At 42.2% G+C, this 21,651-nt stretch overlaps 1 protein-coding gene across 1 annotated transcript; it reads right to left on the reverse strand.

The window, feature by feature from the left end:
* Positions 1–821: 821 nt before the first annotated feature.
* On the reverse strand, positions 822–18,789 carry rab32a (RAB32a, member RAS oncogene family). The gene is made up of 3 exons (XM_084559933.1): positions 18,440–18,789; positions 6,526–6,803; positions 822–2,103 (listed from the first exon to the last, which is right to left on the reverse strand). The coding sequence occupies exons 1-3, from the start codon at positions 18,651–18,653 to the stop codon at positions 1,954–1,956; spliced, it is 642 nt and encodes a 213-aa protein (XP_084416059.1). The 5' UTR covers positions 18,654–18,789; the 3' UTR covers positions 822–1,953.
* Positions 18,790–21,651: the final 2,862 nt, after the last annotated feature.

Below are 21,651 nucleotides of genomic sequence, written 5' to 3' on the forward strand. Positions count from 1 at the left end.
ATGACATACTGAGGTAGACTGTAGTGCCGACTATGAAAGAGAGTAGCTGTAATGCTTGCAGACAAAACGCTGCAGCTGGCACGCCTCCAGTGCATTCCTGATCTGCTCTGGTAACAATTCGGTAGGTGTGTGGAAGAGCACAAGCTCTAGTGTTGAGAGCAGAATGTCTGGTGACTATCACACACTGTTTCTTGAGTGGAGTCACATGTCCAGCCTCTCTTGCTCTCTCTCTCTCTCTCTCTCTCTCTCTCTCACACACACACACACACACACACACACACACACAAGCACAAAGTCTGTTGTACTTTTCACACATCCAGCTTTGTCCATAGTCCTCCATGCTCCTTTGTGGGAAATCTGGCAATTATTATAACAATTAACAATTTCTCTAACGTGGCATATATGCACGTCTCTGTGTTACAGAACTGCTAAAGCGTGGCAATACCGACTTCCTGCCTCTAAGATATCTATGCCCCGAGGCGTGCAGAGGTTAGGTGCATAGCCCGTGCAGTATGCTAATAAGAAATAATACGAGAATAAACCCTGCTCAGCTTGCTTGATCGAGGATGCATGTGCCAGGAAAAACACCAAAAGATGAACCAAAAACAGAAACGTAGCTGCATTCAGGCAAAACTACTAGACTTTAAGTATATGCTGCAGACCTAATTTCCTAATTCACAGCATTTGTCTATCAGCAGGTTACAATATAAAGTATGAGTGAACGGATCGTGAATTGGCGCTTTGACGTTTCAAAAATACTTTAGATAAACATATTGGATCAATTAGATACCATCAGTCTCATTACAAGTAGACCACACAAATCTGATAAAATGTTTATTCTATTTTGGTCTTAAAGATTTAAGAGTATCTTGACATGTAAACATGTTTTTCAAAAAAAAAAAATAATAAAAAATCCTTCATATTTCATCTGAACACTTGAACAGATCATCCCGACATACTTTTGTTGATTCATTTTGTTTTATGATATCTCACCAGTTATATAATACATGAGCCAACAGGTTTTAAAAAGACATCCTGTAAATCAAATCGACATTATTATAGCAATGGAAGAGACAATTAATTGTTTCAAAATGTCTCATATATACTACCATTATTAGAGTTCATTCTTGTTATCTGAAATACTGCACTGTCCGTCCGTCTTCTCCTCATTTTATGAACAATGAAAAGTGTGACCCAACCCTTTATTAAAATAAGAAGTATAAACAGTATTATGGCACATAATATCAGCGAAAACACAGAGATAACAAATCTTAACAACAGGTATTGTAAAACTTGCTTAGCTGTGATGCCCACTTGCTTACTTTCTACAAGACAGTCTTAATATTAGAAGACACACAAACATGGGCGTTAAGGTGAATATGTGAGAGATTAATGTATGTTAGCTGACGAAAGACGTGTGCAACACAATAAAGTGACCTCAACACAAACAGACGGCAGAGAAAATACACCAAAGTGACACCAATTAAGAGGCCGCAGGTAGTATTTGATCCTGCGTTTCTTTACTTTCTGCTTTGTTTGCCCCCCCACACACACACCTTCTCAGGTGTGGTATAGTGTAGATCTTCAGAGGTTGCCGGGGCAACAGCGAGAGCAGCAGGGTTCAAGTGTGGGCAACTGAGCGGTGTTCATAGTTGGTGGTGAAACACACAATCAGATGAGATGTGATGAGACAAACATTAAAGATCCTGAAACAGCATGGCAGAGGCAGAGAAAACATTGGAGGCAGTATCAAAATAGAACCGGGCTATGAGAAACTTGGATGTGCAGGTCAAATGGGCATCAGTGCAGAGAGAAGTTCCTGGAGCTTTGAAGACCCATAAAATTCATATTCGCCTCCGAGGCTGCAGCAGAGAGAGCCGGAGCCACAGGCGGGGTGCACTCACTGGACCCTGCCAAAGGGAGGCGGATGGCTTAATGTGAATGGATTGAGTGTTAGCAGCAGCCTGGCTTGCTCTCAGCAGCCACAGTCTCCTGGTCCAGTTTGATCCGGTCTCCATTGCTCTCCTCGTAGGGCAAACCTTTGTCGTTAGCCAAGATATTCTCTACCAGGAATCGCGCTGCCTCATCCACGTTAATGTTGTCCTGTGAAAACGCAAAAACAGTACGTCAGAGGGGCGATAAAACACTCGCATTGTTCATTTGAACCCTAGTGACAATGCAGACTTTTTTTCCTTGCCTCTGCAGCCACAGTGCTTCTTTCCAGAGTGGCCTCGTAAGTCCACTAAACCAGCTTATTAAAGCAACAGATGGGTAACAGAGACAATCTGAGGACTGCAGAAACGAGCAAAAAAAAAAAAATACAGTTTGTTTTCATCCTTCACACTGTGGCCAAAGGCCGTCGTCCCATGGGTTGAAGATGTAATGAATATTAACGGCCTCTGTCCAGGCTCTGCGGTAAAAAAAGATGTTTACAAAAATTCATCTTGATTAAAGGGGAACTACTGTTTTTTACAACCTGGACCTTATTTCTGGCATAAAATACGATCGTTTACTCACCCATATAACTTTTGTGTAATTTGTAGTCGTTCGGGAGATATTTAGATCTGTGTATATCCATATAGTGGGAGTGACTGGGGCACCAACGCAGCCTCTAAATAACGCATTATCTGTCGCGAAACTCATTAATTTCACCAATATTTTGTTATCGTACGCTAGTGCTATTTCCCGCTGAGTCCAGATTTACCTGTTATCATCATCCGGGGTCTGTAGATTGACCTACAGATCCTGGATGATGTCTTCTGACCTGGATGATGTCATCTCTGAGCATGGCACACACCCATGATGGTCAGCTTGTTTACCTGTAATTCGCTACTGCTATGGTTTGTCCACAAACTCAGAATCGGAAAAATATTCAGCCATGTTGCAAAAAAATAGCAGTAGAAAATTACAGGTAAACAAGCCGACCGAACGAGTTTCACGCCAGATAACGCGTTATTTAGAGGCTGCGCTCCGGTGCCCCAGTCACTCCCACTATATTTGCTGATTTGCGGATTTTATGCCAGAAATAAGGCCCAGGTTGTAAAAAACAGTAGCTCCCCTTTAAGGGAAATTGTATATTCAAGAAAACAAAACCTGTATAAAAGATGATTGAGATGTGAAAGTTAATAGAACTCAAAGAGCTTAATTTTTCTGGAAAGTTAGTATAAATGTGCCAACGTCCACTCTTAAAATCAAAGTATTTTGATTAACTGCAGAGTGACCGTGTCATTGCTATGAGAACAGCCATTTTATTATCGTCTACGTGATTTATTTTTTTTTTTGTAACAGAAGGTGTGAACAACCAGATTATCCTTCTAATTAGAGCCACTACATCACTGCAAACCCTGATTGGGACCAGAAGAAAAATGAATAGCTTCAGCCCCAGACTTCATAAAACTGTGAGGAATGATGCCCATGACGACTGTTTAATTAGTATTCTTCTGAACGGCCCAAAGGAAATTAACTATGAAACAGAAAAAAAAAATAAAGGTTTGGAACTCTCTGAACCAGTCACAGGTTGTGGTGGCTTGAGTTTAATGCCAGCATGATGGGCACACAAAACAATTACACAATAACACACACACTCAATTCACATGACACGGCACGTGACACAACTCCGGATGAATTAATAGTTTGCGGAGTACAATAGTTGGTCTTTTCTTTCAAATGTACTACTGTGCGTTTCCTGTCTTACGGACATTTAAGTTTTCTTAGAAAGACAGAGAGGCTCAGCTAGGAAAAAGGACAAAACTGTGACGGGAAAAGGAGGCAAGGCAAAATCAAGAGGAACTTTCCCTGGCGTCTCTTTCGTCAACTATCCCACAGTTACATCCTGATGAGTCGACTTTCAACACAGCAGCATCAAGAGTTTAGTTTCATTCAAAAAACAAGCTTTATAACACACACTAACACACGTGGCACGTAAGATTAAATACACAATTTATCCAACTACTCTATATTCCAGAGGGAAATATTGTACCCTTTACTCCAGTACATTAGTTCAGATATAGTTCTTATGTTTTGTGTTAAATCTGCTTTGTTTCATAAAACACAATGCATTTGTAAACATTTAAACTACCATAAGTGTAAACCAGTTAGAGTTAACACCACTTTCACTAACTACAACATTAAAGAATAATTTGCAGGTTAAAGAATAAGTAATATTGATACCATAATTTAATAATTTAACACAGAAAAGGGTCATTTAGTGAGTAATTTTAGTTTGTACTGCATCAATGGCTACTTTTACAGTGTTTCTGTTTGCATATATTCTGGACTGTAAGTAGTGATGTCGCACTTGAGCTAAGTGGTCAGATTTCTACACATTATGTGTATGAAATTGTTTCTTATCCTAAACTTGCAAAAATGATCTCGCAATAGAAGCACAACTTAAAAACACTAACATTTCATGGTGTAGTGTTGGTGTTTTCATAGTTATCTGCCTGTGCAGAGCGAAGGATTATGAGAATTCAACCAGAACCACAAACGCGTTTGCATGCCGCCCTCCAACAAGCCAACAGTGCATTGCCCCAGGGTGATGACAGGATACATAAGACAGTCGCTGATTGGTTAAAAGTGTGTCTTGAACTACAAAGAGATACACACAATGGCTACATATTACAACTTTGTTTAAGTCCACTGGAAATAATTTCATTGTCTAGTCCTTTACATAACAGAATAAAAGCTAAAGGACCAACAGCAGCAAAAACACAGATGAGAGTAGCCAACATTTACGGTTGTGCCACGAAACGGATTGAGACCATAGTAACTAAGCAGTGCCACGTTGGAACCTTAAGACAGCAACAGCAAACCTGTGACAGCTGGACCTAAGTTTAAGAGAAACACTACAAACCATTATCTTCCAGAGCCCAATCTCTCTAATCCTCGCAGGTCTCGGCCGCACCATCAATCACTGTCATGCGATACCATATCACGCCAGCTGTCTGACAATTTTCACTCGAGGTTGTGCATGCATGACAAAGACAGCGGGATTAGAAATGGCTTTTACAAATTTCCTGTCATTAAAATTCTGATTGCATTATAAACTGCCTGGCCAAAAATAAATAAATAAATCGCCACCAAAAAAACAAAAAGGTCACACACTAATATTTCATTGGACCGACTTTAGCTTTGATTACAACACGCATTCACTGTGGCATGGTTTCGATAATCTTCTGCAATGTCACCAGATTTATTTCCATCCAGTGTTGCATTAATTTTTCACCAAGATCTTGTATTGATGATGGGAGAGTCTGACCACTGCACAAAGCCTTCTCCAGCACATCCCAAAGATTCTCAATGGGGTTAAGGTCTGGACTCTGTGGTGGACAATCCATGTGTGACAATGATGTCTCATGCTCCCTGAACCACTCTTTCACAATTTGAGCCCCATGAATCCTGGCATTGTCATCTTGGAATATGCCCGTGAACATCAGGGAAGAAAAAATCCATTGATGGAATAACCTGGTCATTCAGTATATTCAGGTCGTCAGCTGACCTCATTCTTTGGGTACATAATGTTGCTGAACCTAGACCTGAGCAACTGCAGCAACCCCAGATCATAGCACTGCCCCCACAGGCTTGTACAGTAGACACTAGGCATGATGGGTGCATCACTTCATCTGCCTCTCTTCTTACCGTCATGCCATGGTTCCCCACTGTCCTTCCAGTTTTTAATAATGCGTTGGACAGTTCTTAACCCAATTTTAGTAGTTTCTACTGTTTTCTCTGCTTGATGCATGCCAATGATTTGACCCTTCTCAAACAGATTAACATTAGACACGGTTGTTTAAGAAATGAGAAGCTACTCATTGCATCAGTTGGGGTTAAATAACTTGTTGCCAGTTGAAAGATAATCACCCATGCAGTAATTATCCAATAGGAGGCTCGTATCTATTTGCTTAGTTAAATCCACATGGTGACTTTATTTTTGTCCAGGCAGTGTATGTACAGTTTCAAGACAACCGGTACAATGTTTTAAAGTTTTCACACAACCTTGAGCTCATTCTAATGTCAGAACATCTAATAATCTACAAACGTCACATTGAATTTTGGAAAAAGCATTTTTAATGTGAGCTACTGTTGAATTACATGACAACATGCAGCTATTTCACAATCACCACAGAGTAACCAATGCGATTGCACCATTCAGAAGTGGCATGACTTCTCAGAGGATTTCCTGTTGAGTCAAATGGTAAAGGGTTCAGTGGCTTTTTTTTTTCTATTTTTGGTTATGTGGGCATTTCGAAGCCTTTATCACATCTGACTGGCCACAGACACAAGTCCCATTCATGTGCAAAATGTGATTTGAACGCAGCACTAATCGTGTTTGACGATGACTCAACTTTACTTTGAAGGAAATGTTTGTCTCCATGATATGAGGCCTAAGTTTGGTCATTTCATGACACTGTATCCTAGTTTAATGTTCAGGAACGCTAGAAGTAAAACATAAATACACATCAAAGGGAGGGAAACATCTTAAAGAGAAGCTATTTCAGAAATGTGTGTCTAGTAGAGATTGCTCACCTTAGCCGAGGTCTCAAACCAGCCCAGGAAGCCAGTCTCCTTGCAGAAATTGTCCATTAGGGCTGTGTTGTTGGAGTTCTCTTTCTTCTGGTCACATTTATTGGCGAGGAGCACTGAGGGGATGGGGTTGCCGTTAGCCAGCTTCACCTTACTGTCCAGGTCATGCTTCCACTTAGACACGGCCTCAAACGTGGAGCCTCTTGTCACGTCGAACACCACGAATGCCCCCACGGCCTCTTTGTAGTACACCCGCGTCATGTTCCCAAATCGCTCCTGGCCTGTGGGATGGGAAGAGAAATATTTAGGTTTCTATAAAGCAGCTAAAGGATGGATGAGCAATATGGTTTTTTTTTTCTTTAATATGGATGTGATGAATCTTTCAGAAGCAGATGTGATTAAATATATAAACGGCAATATTTCCTTCTCATTTCTTGCTCCACAACTCAGTTTTACTCCTCCAAATGGACCTGAAAAAAAAAGACGTGGATAGAGACGGTTCTTATTCGACCTACTTTCCCTAATTTGCCACAGGCCTAATCCGCACACAGTGAATGGCAGAAGTAATCTGCCATAATAAGAAGCCCATTCTCTGTAGTCACTCTCAGAAACGGCAAAGCACGGGGAATTACCAGAGGTAGGTGGTGTGTCACTATCAATCTGAGAGGGCCTCTTCTTAATCAGAACAGAACCAGGTTAATGTTCAGCTAACTATAGTGACATCACATCAATTGCTTAAAGTTTAATCCCCTTCCTTTTCTTTAACTAAACGAAGAATGATTCCATCCATTTAAAGGGGAACTACTGTTTTTTTACAACCTGGACCTTATTTCTGGCATAAAACACAGTTGTTTACTCACCCATATAACTTGTGTACTTTGTAGTCCTTCGGGAGATAATTACATTAGTGTATATCCATATAGTGGGAGTGACTGGGGCACCGAAACGCAGCCTCTAAATAACGCATTATCTGCCGCGAAACTCGTTCATTTCACCAATATTTTGCTATCGTACGCTAGTGCTATTCCCCGTTGAGTCCGGAGTTACCTGTTATCATCAACATGTCTTCTGACCTGAATGATGACGTCTCTGAGTGACGCTTGTTTACCTATAATTTGCTATTGCTATGGTTCGTCCACAACCTCAGAGTCGGAAAAATTCAGCCATGTTGCAAAAAAAACAGCAGTAGCAAATTACAGGTAAACAAGCCGACGATAACAAAATATTGGTGAAATGAACGGGACGGGCTTCGCGGCAGATAATGTGTTATTTAGAGGCTGCGTTTCGGTGCCCCAGTCACTCCCACTACATGGATATACGGTGATCTAAATATCTCCCGAAGGAATACAAATTACACAAAAGTTATATGGGTGAGTAAACGACTGTATTTTAAGCCAGAAATGAGGTCCAGCAGTTCCCCTTTAAGTGCATGTGAGATTGAATAACCATAACCACGAACATAATTCAAACTTCAACTTTGCATTTTTTTTTTAAATGAAACTGTAAAGGGGAAATACGCCCTGGAGGTGAAAAAAAAAAAAACAGTAACAGCTCTCTGATGCACCTTTAAGTCGGAACCCATCTATTCCTTTTAAGAGTGCAGTGAAGCGTACAGAACAGTACCTCAGAGGAGGGAAGTGAAATCTATGATTTAGCTGGTATGAGCAGTTAAACCGCCAAATGTTGAATCCGGTAACACCTGGCTGATGTCACATTTTCAAGCATGTAATCAAAAAGAAGCATTGATTTAAGCTTTGGCTCACTCCACTGACCCATCTGGAGCATGTTAAAGCAGTTTCTCTTTTTAAACAGCGAGTTAAACAGCGCCCAACTTCCAGCACTTGGACATATTATTATAGAAGAAAAACATAACTTATATTTAAAAGCCAAGATATGTGTCATATTGCTTAATTGCTGTTCATCTTCCCTGGATGAATGATTATGCGTTCCTACTGACGACAAAAAAGACACATTGTGAATACTCTCTAATAAATAAATAACACAATTGTGGCTAGTTTTTGTACTGGTTTGTACCAGTCTAATGCCTATGTTCATTGCATTAGAGAAAACTGTCATGCTGATGTGTTCTTATGTTTTGCCGTGGAAGAAAGTGCTACATCATGTCTTGCTTAAATGGTAAAGCACGCCAGGGGTCAATGTGCAACAGCACACCTGTGCACAGGCGTGTAGTAAAACAAAATCAAAGGCAACGAGGTGGCCAACAGGAGGATTAACTGAAAATAAGACTCTACTCGACTCTGTCAACTATTATTGACAGTCAAATAAATATATCACCAGGCATACTGCTTAATCAAAAACCGCCGTGCTGCAGAAATGTGTTGGTTACCGTAACTATAATACTGTCTTATGTGAACGGGGCCAATTAAGGGCACGTGATAGGCCCACATATTTAGGTGTGTCAGTGCTGAGCTCGCCTGAACAGCGCTCGCGGCCACACGAACTGAGCACAAGCACAAACAACTGATAGCTGTGATCTGAAGCTGTGACCCAGACTTCGCCGGCTGTGAGCGTGAATGTTCGAGACACAGTTGTGGAGATTCTTAAAAAGGAATGAATCCCTTTTATGTTTCAGTTTCATTTTGAGATTCTCCATGCTCAATCAGTTACACTATATAGTGCTACATAACTCCGAGGCGTATTCGTCTGTAAATAATTGTTAAGAAATGCACAAAATGAGGATTTTCCAGGTATGACTAAAATCACAAGTCTCCTTTATGTTTTGTTTTACGAGAGCAGACCAGTCTGAACATGTGACAAAGGATTACAATCATGTGTTTACATTTTTGCCGAGCTGCAATTTTTTTTTATGACGTGCAGTAAAGCAGTGGTGAACTGTGACAAAGTATACTATACACTAGTGTTTACTCAAGGTACTTGTACTTTCAGTTCCTGCAATTTTTTACTTTTACTATATCAGAGGCAGATACTGTACCGTTTATCTGAGGTATGTGGTTCTGACAGGATGCATTTCTGTAAATTAAACTACACAACAGAATATAAATGAGTTCAGATCAGCTTAAATGTAAACATCAGCAGTAAAATGCAGCACACACATTCCTGCAGCAGTTTCATTTGACTTTCGACCATAAAAACTGTACATTTGGCTGATAATACACACATTTTTATACTTTTTTTTTTTTTTGGAGTTTTGGAGATGGCCTGGAGTCACACCAGGGGCTCTTGCTTTAGAGCATTTTAGCCCACGTGGAGCCGTATGTGCCCGAGCTATTGAGCCTCCAGGTCACCCTCAAGGCTACACCTTCTTTGCAGTTTGTGCCTCCAAAGCACCTGCTCGTTTATCCTTATTTTTAGATTATGTGTCGGCAATTAGCCTTCAATGACTTAATGCAGCGTGCGACGGATTCAGCACATATTTATACTACACCCTGCTCCAATTTATTAAAGCCTACAGGGCGAGCGTAATCGTACAGTGCATGGGACGGCTAACAGCCTTCACTGGGACTCTGTGACAAAATAGAAAACGAACTAAGAAAGGGATTGAGGAAGTGGCGAGCACGGTTTCTCCCAACACACTTTCACTTTACTATAGGTAGCTACCCGACCAAGCGAGGAACTGGAGTGGCGTGGTGCAATGCGGGTGTGAGCGAGAGACCGAATGCACTGTGGGGCCCACAGGCCTGACGGTAATTGCTCATAATTGAGAGTCTAATTTTAGCAGATATAACCCCAGGTGAAGCCACCGGAGACACGACACAGTGGGATAAAGAGCTGATGGACTGAAATAAGGCTTTCATTTCCAGGCCTTGTGAAGCTCATACGTCCAGGAGAGAGAAGGCAAGGGCAGGATGCAGAAAGAAATAATGACTTAATCATTTTCAAGGCTTCTTCCGCAGTGTTTTATTTATTTTTTTTTCTATTGCAGGTTCAGACTGAGCCACACACAATGACTCTGGCAGAAGTGACTGAACCATATTCACCACAGACACACTTGAACATTTTCAGGTACTTTCCTCTGTGTTAGCTGCAATCTGCTAAAGAATACAGCATGATGAGTGTTTTTAATTCTTTTAAGAAATGAGAGAAACCAACAAGGACTGCCTGCTCACCTTGGACTACCGTGGAACTGAAGAACTGCCAAAATCTAAAGTCAAAATAATATCTCGTTAAATATGCCCAGATTTAATTGCCCATTTTATTCATTCATTGGCTCTTTTCAAGCACCATGGTTCACGCATTCTGGGAACAGATAAGAAACCGTTTCACAAACGCCTAAGAGGCCGTGACGAGCATGTTTACGTTCCACACCTGATTTTCTTGACATACCCAGTCCTTGCGGCTCGTTCGATATGTTGGCAGAAGCCAGTCTGAGGGGGGTATTAAGAGGGAACTAGCAGAATGAAAAAAGACTCGTGATCAATCGATGGCGCCGATGCGCTCCGCCGTCACACAGCGAGCGCACACACAAACACGGTAATGAGTTATCTGGGATATTGATAAGGCTCTACACACAAGTCGCTAACATTAAATGACAGCAAATCCCATGATGCCTGACCTTTCCTTTCCAGAGTCACAAGCAAGTTCTGATAATCATCTTGCGGCATTCGCTCAACCCACCACTCCTTCACCCTGTCCCACTCATGATCCGACGTGTAATTTGTTAGATAAAAGCCACTTCTCTTGACTTCGTCCTCAATAAATCTGGTGATTATTTTCGAGGCGGCACAGTGGCGTGGTGGTTAGCACTGATGCCTCACAAAAAGAAGGTTCTGGGTTCGACTGGGGTCTCTCTGTGTGGAGTTCTCCCCGTGTCTGCATGGGTTCTCTCCAGGTACTCCGGGTACTGGTGTGAGTGTGAAGCCCTGCAATAGACTAGCGACCCGTCCAGGGTGTACCCTGCCTCTCGTGCGCCCACTGACAGCTGGGATCGGTTCCTGAATGTGTTCAAGGTGATGACATTTCAAAAACTAGAACCAACCCAGCACGACTTATTTTGTGCGTGCCATCTAACATCCCAATGTGAACACTCTCTTTTGTTTTATCCGTTTTCATTGTATAAATGTACACAGTTAAAATTCAAGGTTGATTTTATTTATTTTTTGTCAGCAAATCGAATCTCGCTTCACGGCTTCACTTCAGGTTTCTTCTGCTTGTAATTAGTGAGCTGGCTGTCTCTTTTGCTAAGGAAAAATTGACTTCAAGAACAAAAGAAAGGTCAGAGGTCACGCTCTCTATTGATGCGGTAATTCATACTCCTCACAGACGGCGGCCAACAGAGATGATAGATCGATAGGCGTATTTTTTAAAGGTATCCATATTTTATTTGTTTCTTGTTCTATTTCACTGACGTCCTGCAAAAGAAAAATATGCCTTCGAATGCCACCCAATGCCGCAGAGGAGCAGAACAAAAACATGAGCTTCTGCATTAAACACCCAACATGAGGCCACTGCCTACAAACTAAAGAAGGAGCACACGTCCGAACCCATCAGCGAAGACCGTGAACTCTGAAGGAATGTAAAGGGCTTAAAGCGAGAACATCTCAGTTCATTCTACCATGTCGCCGAATGAATCCTGGCGCGTGACCTCGAGCGCAGTTAGGCAACCTGCTTACGAACATTACAGGACTACTTGATGAAAGAGAAGCCGTTTAGCTGCAGCCGCCGTATCATCTCCGACGGCTGTGTGGGAGAACGAGAAAGGAAGCAAAGTCTCATCATTATCCGCATAGCCTTAGCAACCCTGGTTTCCTCTACGGCCGTACATGCTGCTATCCTGTGGGTGGGTTACCATAGAAACTGTCCAAGCCAGACATGGCAGTAGCAACAGCAGCAGTATCAGTCTGTCTGTTGTTAGGAAGCAACTGGCTGTGAACGACCCCCTACCACCCCCTCCCCTCTTACTCCCAACAACAACTAACGCAACAAAAGACAACACAGGTCCCAGTCATTGAGGTAGTAGTCTTCAGCACGAGTTACAGGCGAGAGAGACTGAATACCACATGACCGGCACGTTCAAATTCCTCTGAGCAGCATGTGAGCAATGACTTACGTACAGCTTACTATGGCCCTCAGCAATGAACAGAATCTGGATTGAGGGAAAATCCCCCAACCTTTAAGTGGTATTACCCTTGTGCTCCCTCACCTTCAACTGGAGGATCGGTGGGGGCCCGCTCAACATAAAGCCTTGGCACAAGGTTGTAGGAGTGAGCTCAAAATGGTCGTACTGTATTTGTTGTAGAATATTATCCAGAATTAGTACACAAAACTAGCAAATATTGTGCAGGGAAGGTAAGGAAAGGTCTCTTAAAGGGGAACTACTGTTTTTTACAACCTGGACCTTATTTCTGGCATAAAATACGATCGTTTACTCGCACATAAAACTTTTGTGTAATTTGTACTGGTTCGGGAGATAATTAGATCAGCGTATATCCATATAGTGGGAGTGACTGGGGCACCGAAATGCAGTCTCTAAATAACGCATTATCTGCCGCGAAACTCGTTGAAACTACTAGTTTTTTGCAACATGGCTGAATATTTTTCCGATTCTGAGGTTGTGGATGAAAGATAGCAGTAGCAAATTACAGGTAAACACGCCGACCGTCGCAGTTGCGTGCGTCGCTCAGAGATGACATCATCCAGGTCAGAAGACATGTAGATTATAGATCTGTAGATTGACCTACAGACCCCGGATTATGATAACAAGTAACTCCGGACTTTACAGGGAACAGCACTAGCGCATCATAACAAAATATTGGTAAAATGAACGAGTTTCGCGGCAGATAATGCATTATTTAGAGGCTGCTTTTCGGTGCCCCAGTCACTCCCACTATATGGATATACGCAGATCTAATTATCTCCCGAAGCAATGCAAATTACAAAAAAGTTATATGGGTGAGTAAACGATCGTATTTTATGCCAGAAATAAGGTCCAGGTTGTAAAGAACAGTAGTTCCCCTTTAGTCGGTATTGGTGGTAAATATTACAATATACCATGGTAGAGGTAGCGGGAAAAAGGACTGATCGTTCCAGGCCCTGGTTGCCTACGTTATCTCTCTCTTCCATATTTTTCAGCACAAAAGTTTCAGTGGGAAACAAGCAGAACATAAAAAATAATGATAGTGTTTGGATGGAGGTGACATTCTCCATTTTCACCGCTGATTACGCTCCATCTGGGTCCACACAATACCTGCCATCATCATGGTGAATTTGGTGGCAGAAGGTTAAAGTCGTGGAAGGTGTTTCCATGGCGTAAACTCCATGGCAACTCTGCGCTTGCATCATGTGTCCATCAACCATGTCACCTATTGGTCGTCGCCTCAAAGTTTTTTGTTTTTCTTTTAGCCTAGCATCGCTACAACCTTGCTGAATTACACTACACACTCCGTGGTCCCTTGTCACTACATAGCTGCTAGTCTCGTACAACGTTGAACATATAAATGGGAACACATCAATGCAGAAACGTACAGCTGACATATCGTCAGAGTAATGAGGCGTGACCTGATCTCAGAGTTCTGTTAACTTGGAGATCAGGCAAGGTAAACAGAGAGGTAAATCAATTTAAGCACTATTGAGCTGTTACTGGTGTTACAAGCCTAAATGAAGGAGTGGAGAAGAAGCAGACACAATCCAGATGCCAAACAGAGAGAGGGTTTAAAGCACAAAAATAATGTCGATCACATCCTTCACAGTCACCAGATGGATGTTATGTACCGTCAGAATGCTGTTAAGTTTCTCAGTTCAGAAAATTGCGGCAGCCTTACTAGTAGACTTAATGTCTCACCTACTGGTACACTGTGTCTCTGCTATTTCTGTAACACTTGCAGTTCTTTGCAGGTGAACCTCCACATCCACCTCCTGTTGATGGCTGCGCCGTTCGCCTCACTTGCGCGCTTGAAAGTGTCTCAATCAGTGCACACGCTCGTACTGTAACTGGCACACGGATCTAAATGGCTCGGCAGTGATTTGGCTTCGCGAGTAAAGCACAAACAAATTAGCTGATTAATCTGTTGGTAAGCTGACAAATTAATTATGAAATAGTTTGGATAGTTAATTAACCAGTTATGTAACTGTTTGGCTGCGTCGTTTATGAAGATGTGGATTTTATCTTTATTATTTGACTTGAGTCTGGAAACATCTCACTGGGCCGTGGAAAATTTGAGATCTGTCAAACTACTGACAGATTTATAAAAAATTATTAATTAATTGAAGTCAAATCAAATGAATTCCCCATTAGATAAAGCCCAGAGCAAATTATTTTGTCAATACCTTCGTTTTATCTTGTGATGCCTCCGATTTGTCTGGGGGAACTACTGCCGAGTGTCCAGTCACACCTTGTCTTGCTGACCACAGACAGATTTAAACAAAAATGGTGTCTCCGAGAGGACGTGAGGATGTTTATCTCGCAATTTAAAGGGTTCAGGGGTGGCCGCTGCAACGGGAACCACTCCACACGTCCCGTTAACCTTCGAGAACGTTTGATCCCACAAGGTGCAAGCTTATTTACTCCGTGCCATGGTGGTAATCATCCTGTCCTATGGCTTAGACAAATCCAGGACAGAGTAGCAATTCTGGGTGAAAAAGGGGTGGGAAACCTGCAAGCTTCCCGCTGGCTTTCCTTATCCCAACAACCCTCTGATTACTGTCATTCCTCGCAGACTGTAATCACTATTGAGGTTGGTAAAAAGACAACGCCGAAGTTGCTCTCAGTGAGGCTGTGACGATAACTCAGGCCTCCTTTTCTGCACGATTAAATGGCTTAATGGCCATTCATTAATGGTCTTAATGACTTGGCAACTATACCTCCAGCTTTCACTCTTTCACCCCTGCTTACTTATTTTATCCTCCGGCTGTTTTCAGGCCGAGCCTCGGTGTAGGTGTGAAAAATGAAGTTCAGTGTCCATGTCATCCAACTTCAAACTTTCTGGTCGGACTAAATGTGCATGTAAAATTCTCTGTTCCCCTAATTATATAGAAGCACGCTTCCTTGTCAGGGTGAGTGATATCAGTCTTGTACGTGTGTGTGTGTGTGTGTGTGTGTATGTGTGTCAGTGTTTTATTCACCCCTGCAGATCCTCTGATCAAGTGTTGTCTGGCTGTGACAGGCAGACGGCCCTCCCCGGCACTCCAGTCACAGATGCACCCCGCACACCGAGCTCACGCTGCCAGGGCTCAAGCGACGGTGGGACACATAGCCGGCGCTGCCAATCAGTCCGTGACAGACACTGCCCCTCCCCAAGCGCTCAAACGCTCGCCCCCTTTCTGTCACTGCTGTAAGCGATGGAATAAATATAAAAACAGCAGTCTCCCGAACCATCTGTCCTGATCTGTCTCAGCATATGAGGTCTGTTTGATTGAGGGAGACGATGGACCTGCTCCGCCAAAATCCAAAAGCAAGAATAGAATATATCTAGAGGCAGGGCTTGTTTCTCTTTTTAAAAGGAGAGGAAAAACTCGCCTCGAAAAACAATGCCCGCATGGCACGTATGCTGAAAGAGTTATCGGTCACAGTGGTCGTACAAGAAGAAAACGCACCGACATGAGGAAAAAGTAGCTAGAAACTCCTTCAAGTTCTGCTTCCATTTGCAATCATTGGCTGACTCTGCCTCAGGGGACAACGGGCAATGTTCTCAGGGCTTCCTGTGTCCAGATAATCAGATACAAATGCCCTATCCCATGCACCGGCCATCACTTACAGTCAGACTAGAAACTTTTGACATGAGAATGTGCCGAGTTTAAAACCAGAACAATGTCTTTCGTTAGGGGAACTGTCCTGATAAACACGACGACTTGTTGACCTCGTTGCCGACAAGATCTGACAAAGTGTTCTCGTCTCTTGAGACCGCATGAGACCAAAGCTCAGGCGTGACCGGCCAACGGTGCTCAGACTAAGAATTAAAAAGAAAAACAGAAATCTCCTTGTATCAAAAGCTTTCCTGCAGTTGCCTGCAGATTCCTCGTCTCCATATGTTTCTGTTTAGAGAACAATGGCGATGACTCACAGTAATTGACACGAGACAGATTCAGGATCTGACTGACAAACCACAGGAACAGATGTTAAGCTGGAACAAACACTTTTGGTAAAGATTATGTAAGCAGCTCAGACACGAAATCCCTCGCCAACCAAACCACCCACTCTCTGCGGAGTCGTAAATATTTAAGACAGGCTTGTTTTCGAGAACTTATCTCTAAAATGTTGGTTATGGTTGTGTATTCTAAATCCATCAGCACGCATACACGAAAATAATTTTTTTATTTTAATGTATCGTATAATAACGATGGTCAGAAAGGACAAGCGTCACATATTTATTGGAAAGATAAGAAAAGGCCGAGATTTGTCCGATTCCATGTGCTCAGTCGTGAATACTTGATTGGTTTACCTCGGAAACTGTTTCCCGACAAAGAAACCGATTCACTGAAAAACAACTGGCAGGTAAATCTAAACTGAGAGCAAGCACTAACTGAAGCCCTGCATCCGTGCATCTTCCTGAATTAAACTCACTGCCAGCACGTGCAGCAGAAAATCCTTAGGTCACATGCCTCTCTTTGAACACCGCAGTCTCGGAAGACGATTAACCACTTGACTTGTCCTTCTCCTATACATCTGACGTCGTGACTGTTAAGTGTGACCTAACGTATGTAAATGGTGTCTTTGTCATTCATACTTTTAAGTTACTGAAAGAATTTCCACCTAAACAGGACGCATTCCTGTGGATGTTTGCATCACAGAGGGCTTATCTATGACAAAAGACCTCACACATACAGATTCTATACAAAGGCCTTAAAAACATGTGATCTCATTAACCCGGCCTCATGAGTTACAGCCAGTACATTGTTGAGCAAACAGCGTCATGAGTCAGATGTATCTCTGGCAATAAAGACAAGAATAGAAGCCGATACACGGGGGTTAAGATCATGCCACAAACTGTTGCGTCACTATTTCAAGTCTGAAAGTAAGTTTTCAAAGCTTACATAAAGGGGACAGTCACTACATCTGTGCCAATATTATTTTATATCAGGGGCTTCCCTCTGCACAACAGCAGCACTCAGACTTTTAGACTTTCAGAGCTGCCACTGTCCTCTCTTGGCGTATTAGATTAATTTCCAGATTAAATCTTTTAAATTTAAACTTCCAAAACATTACCCAAGCTTTCAGGCTCACTAAAACTTTTTTGTTTTCAAATTACAGGGTCATCTCAACCCCCTTACCGATACTGATGGAGCATCACAAGCCTACATCTACTGATGGAGCAGGAGTGGAGGTTTTGGTTGCTGGCTGCTCACTTCCTCCTCTCACCTGTCCTTCCCCAGCACGTTAATCTGTGTTTACAGTGAGAGATTTCGGGGCCTGCGGAGGACAAACAGTGCGCCTGCATGTGGGAATCTCTTATTTACACTCCTCCGATGCCTCTCAGCTTTGCTTACTCAAGCTGCTGGAATGCACAGGTCTGCTGTGCCAAGTTTGGCTGAAAAAGATAGGCAAGTTTTATGAAATCCGTTTACGCGCACACACGGACACACAATAAGGGGTAACACGAGATATTGCAATGACACCACATGAGCGACGGCATGTGCCATGATACGGCAGGTAGGTGAGTCTACGAGGAAGTGCGCATAAACAGTTTTAACGCCAGGAGAAACTTGTAAAAAGGATATTTTTATGGGGAGTTTGAGTGCGTGAGGCGGCGCTCAGTCGGAAACAACGTGACCTACATTCCATTGACAATTATGAGCTGCCGTGATCAGAGAGTGGAAAGCGGCAGACACGATCAACCGGTCTCTTCTGCTTCTTTTACATCATGCCACCATTTCTGGTTGGATATATCCACAAAGAAAAACCGCTGCGTAAACTTTTAAGGAGTGCGCGAAAGTGAAACTTCCCCCCTCACCACACACACACACACACACACACGCGCATGTGACTCGGTGTCTAAGTCCTTACCTGCGATGTCCCACAGCTGTAACCTGACCAGCGTTTTGCTGTCCCAGTTGATAACTTTGAGTGCAAAGTCGACCCCGATCGTCGCCCTGTAGTGCTGCGAGAAAAGCTGGTGGACGTAGCGCTTGATGATGCTGGTCTTGCCCACGCCTAATTCCCCGATGACCAGCACTTTGAACAAGTACTCCTTACACTCAGACACCGAGCCCCCGGCCATGCTGACACTGACAGCTGTTCTCCAAACTCAGACAACTTCTGCTCTCTCGCTCATGTAGGTTTTGTTTTTTGTTTCTTCTTCCTGTGCGGCTCTACCGAGGACTGGGCTGGTCGGAGAGCTGAGGGTAAGATGCAACAGAAACTACATGCCCCCTTTCTCTAATTCTCCTCATACCCTCCTCCATCTCCTCCTCCTCCTCCTCCTCCTCCTGCAGCCGCTCAGCAACCACCTGATAAGTCATAGGACCCGGAAATGTCAGGGGAAACTTGATATATGCTTCTCCTCCCTCCCTCTGTTGCTCATGCAGTAATCGTTTCACGCTGTGATTTGGGTTTCAAAGCATTTAAACACCCATAAACAGTCACGATTTCTTTTAAACCATTAGAGGAAGACAAGAAAAAAGTAGCTCAACAAGTGAAACAGCAGAAACACAAGTTTAAAGTGCCAATCTCAAATAGTCTCATTTAAATAAATGCCAGATGACAAAACAAAACGTTGATACAGCTGACTGTAGTTATATTAAAGTCACTGCATTTATGTTTTTCCAAACTGGGTGACTGTGGAGACGCTCCTCGCCCAGTAAGTCAGGCCTGATCAATCACGCTGCAGTCATCTTTCTGCCAGGGATGGAGGATTGTTGTGTTCACATGGACGCTAGCATCGTGTTGTCCCACTTGAGTTGTTACAGTCTGGATTCCCAATCAGAAAGAATCAGATTAGGAGAGGTGGTGTAACTCTTTGATAATCTGTTCAACCATGTAAACGCTTGATCCGATCGTTTCTTTGTGGTTGGAATAAATGCATTCTTTCTTATTTCGTTTTCCCCCACACGGAGTAAACATCAGGGAAGTGATGAGTTTCCCAAAGGGACAGTAATGTGGAGGTAGCAAAACGACAAAGTTCTTCAAGTAAGTGTTAAGGTAAAGATGGCCGAAGCCGATTAGCCAGCAGATTTGAGTCTCCACTTTGTGAATGTTGAAAAGAGTTCTATTCTGATTAATGTTTTGGGCTGTGCAAATTCATATATTTCATCAAATCGTTTAATTTAACCAGTTAAGTTTGAATCTTTAATCAGAATGATTTTCAATCGGGTTGACAAAATATTCCCCATGTAAACCTGCAGTTACCACGTACGGCCATAGGTGGCGCCAAAGACAACAAAAGAGATCAGAGATTGACCCTTTAAACTTTTGCTTGGGATATTTAAAATAAATAAATAGATAAAAATCCTTGAATAACATTGTTAAACTTTGGCATGGATTATTTTATTTTTTTTACTTTTTAAAACTTTTTTTCCGGCTACTGTAGGCAGTAATCAGTCTTCTTAATAGAAATACTTTTTTTATTTTACAGCATTGTTCATGTTCAGCTCACCCAAAACATAAAGGCCTATTTCATTCTATACTGGACAGTGTTGAACAGGTGGCACCTCGTATATTGTACATCGGTTAAAATCAGTTAACAACTTACACTATAATAGACTTAAAAACATTTGGAAATACAATACCACTGCACTACGTACCGTGTAGTCTTGTACTCGGAAATGGTTCGCAATTCTTATAAATAAACTAAGAAACTTAACCTCAAGTAAACTACTTAAGTCTATAATGCAAAGATTTAAGCAAAAACTGAAACATGTATGTATATAATCTCATTACAAGAAGCAACTAATCATTGGTTACTCTTTTTTTTTACAACCAAATGAGGATACAGTTGAGTCAAGTTAGCATAAAAGTTACCCCAAAAAAACCAAACACACAGCTGCTCCTTGTCGAGTATCTTGAGGACAGGTTTCAAAATGTATAAACTCTCTTCTTTTTTTTTTTTTTTAGTTGACATTCTAAATATAGACATTTATCAGTATTACAAACATACCACCTGTGTGAAAAACAAGAGATGGCTTAACAGTATTACAAACTTTGAGAACTTGTACAACTCGTACTGTGTTTTTCCATTACAATGACACAGCAAACTCGTGAGAAATATCAACACGGCATCATGGAAAGCAAAAATAATAATAATAAATAAAAAATCATCATCATCCCGTCGCACAGAGAACTTGCTCTCGGGGTTATGTCGGAGTGTAAACTGAATAAACAACATCGCCATCATCTACAATCACGCTATCACCTGTATCGGCTACATGGTTAAATAAAAAAAAAAAACCGAAAGCAGCAGGGATGTTGGTTGAGAGCAACTTTGATTGGCACATTATATCCATATCACATATCATACAGCGCAAGTCTTCAGCAGAATCTCTAGTATTTTTTGTGAAAAGCACACCTCGCGGGCACATGTAATATCCGCACACTGCTCTTGTTAATTCGTGATATTTAGATTGAAATGAAGTCTGATGAGAGAAAGGCGGATTAATTAACTAAAACAAAAAAACAAAAAAAGGCGGAAAGCAAATCGCCTGCCGGTGTGCAGCTGTGACTGCTACACCTGTGAGCGGAGCTAATAATCAGAACTGGCGTGAAATGCACCTCAGCTATCGCAGTCCTTACGTTTGGTCTGCGGGATGTGTCTAACTGCGCTCTGCACACACATATTATATACATATAGTTTTGCTTTCCCTTCTTCTTTTTCTAAACGGGCCATTTAAAACCATGGCTACGCGTTTTTTAATGATGATTCTCAGTGTTGCTTCATTCATCCAAATTTGGCATGAGAGCTGATGAGTTTTGGCACTGATCCCAGTCTGACATTTTACAGAAAGGCTTTGTGTACTTGGCAGCCCTTCGGAAAAAGTAAGCACTCGTAGTTAGTTCCTGGTTTGTTTCTACTAAGAGTTTTATATTAACCACTTACTGATAAAAGCCGAGTAGTAAGTACGAGCAAGCAAATTCATGAGCCAAGAAAAGAAAGAAAGTTAAAAACTTGAAAATATATCTGTGTGTGTACCTGTGTGTGGAAATGTGTGTGATGCTCAAGTCTGCTGACAGCTGCTGTGTCAGTGCCCGTTTTTTTTTTTGTTTTTTTTTGTTTTTTTTTGCTC

Source organism: Chelon labrosus (assembly GCF_963514085.1).
Source record: "Chelon labrosus genome assembly, chromosome: 14".
NCBI lineage: Eukaryota > Metazoa > Chordata > Actinopteri > Mugiliformes > Mugilidae > Chelon > Chelon labrosus.